General features: G+C 40.3%; 1 protein-coding gene and 1 long non-coding RNA gene across 2 annotated transcripts; one reads left to right on the top strand and one right to left on the bottom strand.

Moving 5' to 3' along the window:
* The first annotated feature begins 380 nt into the window (after positions 1-380).
* Positions 381-2,130, top strand: LOC103395404 (transmembrane 4 L6 family member 1-like). Its single transcript, XM_008333110.3, has 4 exons — positions 381-523; positions 1,472-1,605; positions 1,677-1,863; positions 2,062-2,130. The coding sequence occupies exons 1-3, from the start codon at positions 464-466 to the stop codon at positions 1,861-1,863; spliced, it is 381 nt and encodes a 126-aa protein (XP_008331332.1). The 5' UTR covers positions 381-463; the 3' UTR covers positions 2,062-2,130.
* On the bottom strand, positions 927-2,071 carry LOC112488621 (uncharacterized). Its single transcript, XR_003052905.1, has 3 exons — positions 1,922-2,071; positions 1,434-1,836; positions 927-1,094 (listed from the first exon to the last, which is right to left on the bottom strand). It is a non-coding gene; the product is annotated as an uncharacterized LOC112488621 (long non-coding RNA).
* Positions 2,131-2,197: the final 67 nt, after the last annotated feature.

Here is a 2,197-nt window from a genome sequence, read left to right on the forward strand (position 1 = left end):
GTTAAAAACAGTCATTTGTAAAATGATTGTTAATTTACATCTTTGTTTAATCAGAAAAAGATGTATTTTTTTAAAACAGAATATAGTTTTTAAAACGTAATTTACTTTTTTTTTTACAAATACTCTTTTTACTTTATCGTCTCAACAGTAAAAGCCTGACAAACGTCAGTCTGAGCGTCTTTAGATGAAACAAATTCACTGATTAAGTAAAATGAAAAAGAAAAACTATAAATATAAATTTTGTAGTACTACAAGTACTATTTTGATTTAATTTAAGGCAATATACTGTAGTATCAACCTCTAATATATGAAACTGTCCAGATGATACAACTATGTTTTTCAAAGTCTAATTTTAATTAGTGTTTCTGTTATTCTTGTGGTTACGTTTCTCTTCTTCAGAAACGAAGCTCAGTGAAATCTTTTCAACGACAGTCAAGTTGAATTTATATCTTGTCAGGTGCTGATGCCGGCTCTGTACATCCAGCTGACCGGACAAACAGGATGCTGTGGGAATCGTCTCGGGGTGAGTCCATCAGACGGACACAGCGTGTGTGTGTGTGTGTTTGAAGTTTGTGTAGAAAAAACACTTTAAAACTTTAAAACTCGACTGGATCTGAACTGTTCTCAGTGTCAGAATAGCAGAACCAAATAGAGGAACCACGCTGGTGGAAACTGCTGCATCACCACCTGGTGCCTGGTCATAGAACCACAGCATTTCTGCTTTCTTAGAAAAAAGTTTGAACTTCCTTAAATGGGTTTCAAACTTGACTTTCAGCGTAAATTCACCTTATTTCCCGAATTAAAATAAAAAAAATTTAGCTAAAATAAAATCTTTAAAAAAAACAACTACAGTCTATTTGGTCGGTGATCTTGCCTTACAGTAAGAAGGTCACCAGTTCAAGCCTTGTCTGTAGTTGTTTTGTTTTTTTACAAATACTGCAGTTTTATCACAGCCCAAAACACTAGCAGTATTTGGTTTATAGTTCACTATGAATGTGAATTCACCTTAGGTGTGAATGTGAGCGTGAATGCTTGTCTGCAACTGTCTGTAGAGGTATAGCTCCGCCTCCAGGCTGCTGTGATTGGCTCCAGCTCTGCTCAGAACCCAGAAATAGAGAAAAGTGGGAAAAGATGACGGAATGTTTGCTAATCACGGCCGTCAGAGGATTAGAATCTTTAATCTGACTTGACACCATTAATCATGATTATCTGAGATAAACAAACATTCCTGAATAGGACAAAAAGTTCTGCAACTGTGAGACCAATAACAGCCGCTAGAGGTCAGTGTTTATCTGTTTCTACCTGTGACTGATTATTAATATGGACAAACATCCAGAAAGTAATCTGCAAAAGGAAAACTTGAATCATTGAGCATTGGTTTGAAATGTTTCATTTATTTATTTCATCTGAAAACAAAAAAAATGTAACTCTACCTCCTGTCTGATTTTCACTTCCTGTTGAATATCTACAGATGTTAGTATCCATTATATTCGCCGGGGTGGGTGCAGTCGGCGCCGCCTACTGTTTCATTGTGGCACTGATTGGTCTGCATAACGGGCCGCTCTGCAACGATGGAGACAAATGGACGAGACCGTTCGCAGACAGGTAAGAGACGTGTCTGTGAGCCACGACGACTCACAGACACAACTCAGTTCTCATCAGACGTTCTGTCACAGGGACCCGAACTACATGACCAAGAGCAGCTGGTGGACCGAGTGCCTGGAACCCAAGAACGTGGTGCAGTTCAACATGGGTCTGTTCATCACCCTGATGGCGGCCAGCTGCCTGCAGGTGGTGCTCTGCGTCATCCAGGTCATCAACGGCCTGGTGGGCTGCCTGTGTGGGACCGGCAACGAGAAATAGGTAAGAGTTCTGCAGAAGAAGAAGAAAACAGTCTGTAGAGGTGTAGGAAAGTCTAGACCTGAGGATGGAGAAGAAGACACAAGAGTGGCTCTGATTGGCTGCTGAAAGTCACATGCAGCAGGTTAGGGGTCAGAGGAAGGAACGCTACTTTGACACAAAACTCTTTAACACTTGTCTTTTATTTGTCTTATTTCACAGAAAGTCTGTTTCCTGACGATCAAACCGTGGACCAGGATCCAGGGACTTGGCTTCTTTAAAAAAAAAAAATTGTTAGAAAAGTTTTAGAACTTGTTGTTTAGCCTCAGCCCTGTGGTGGATGGTCCCCCCCCCGACT

The sequence above is a fragment of the Cynoglossus semilaevis genome, chromosome 19, assembly GCF_000523025.1.
Source record: "Cynoglossus semilaevis isolate Cse_v1.0 chromosome 19, Cse_v1.0, whole genome shotgun sequence".
NCBI lineage: Eukaryota > Metazoa > Chordata > Actinopteri > Pleuronectiformes > Cynoglossidae > Cynoglossus > Cynoglossus semilaevis.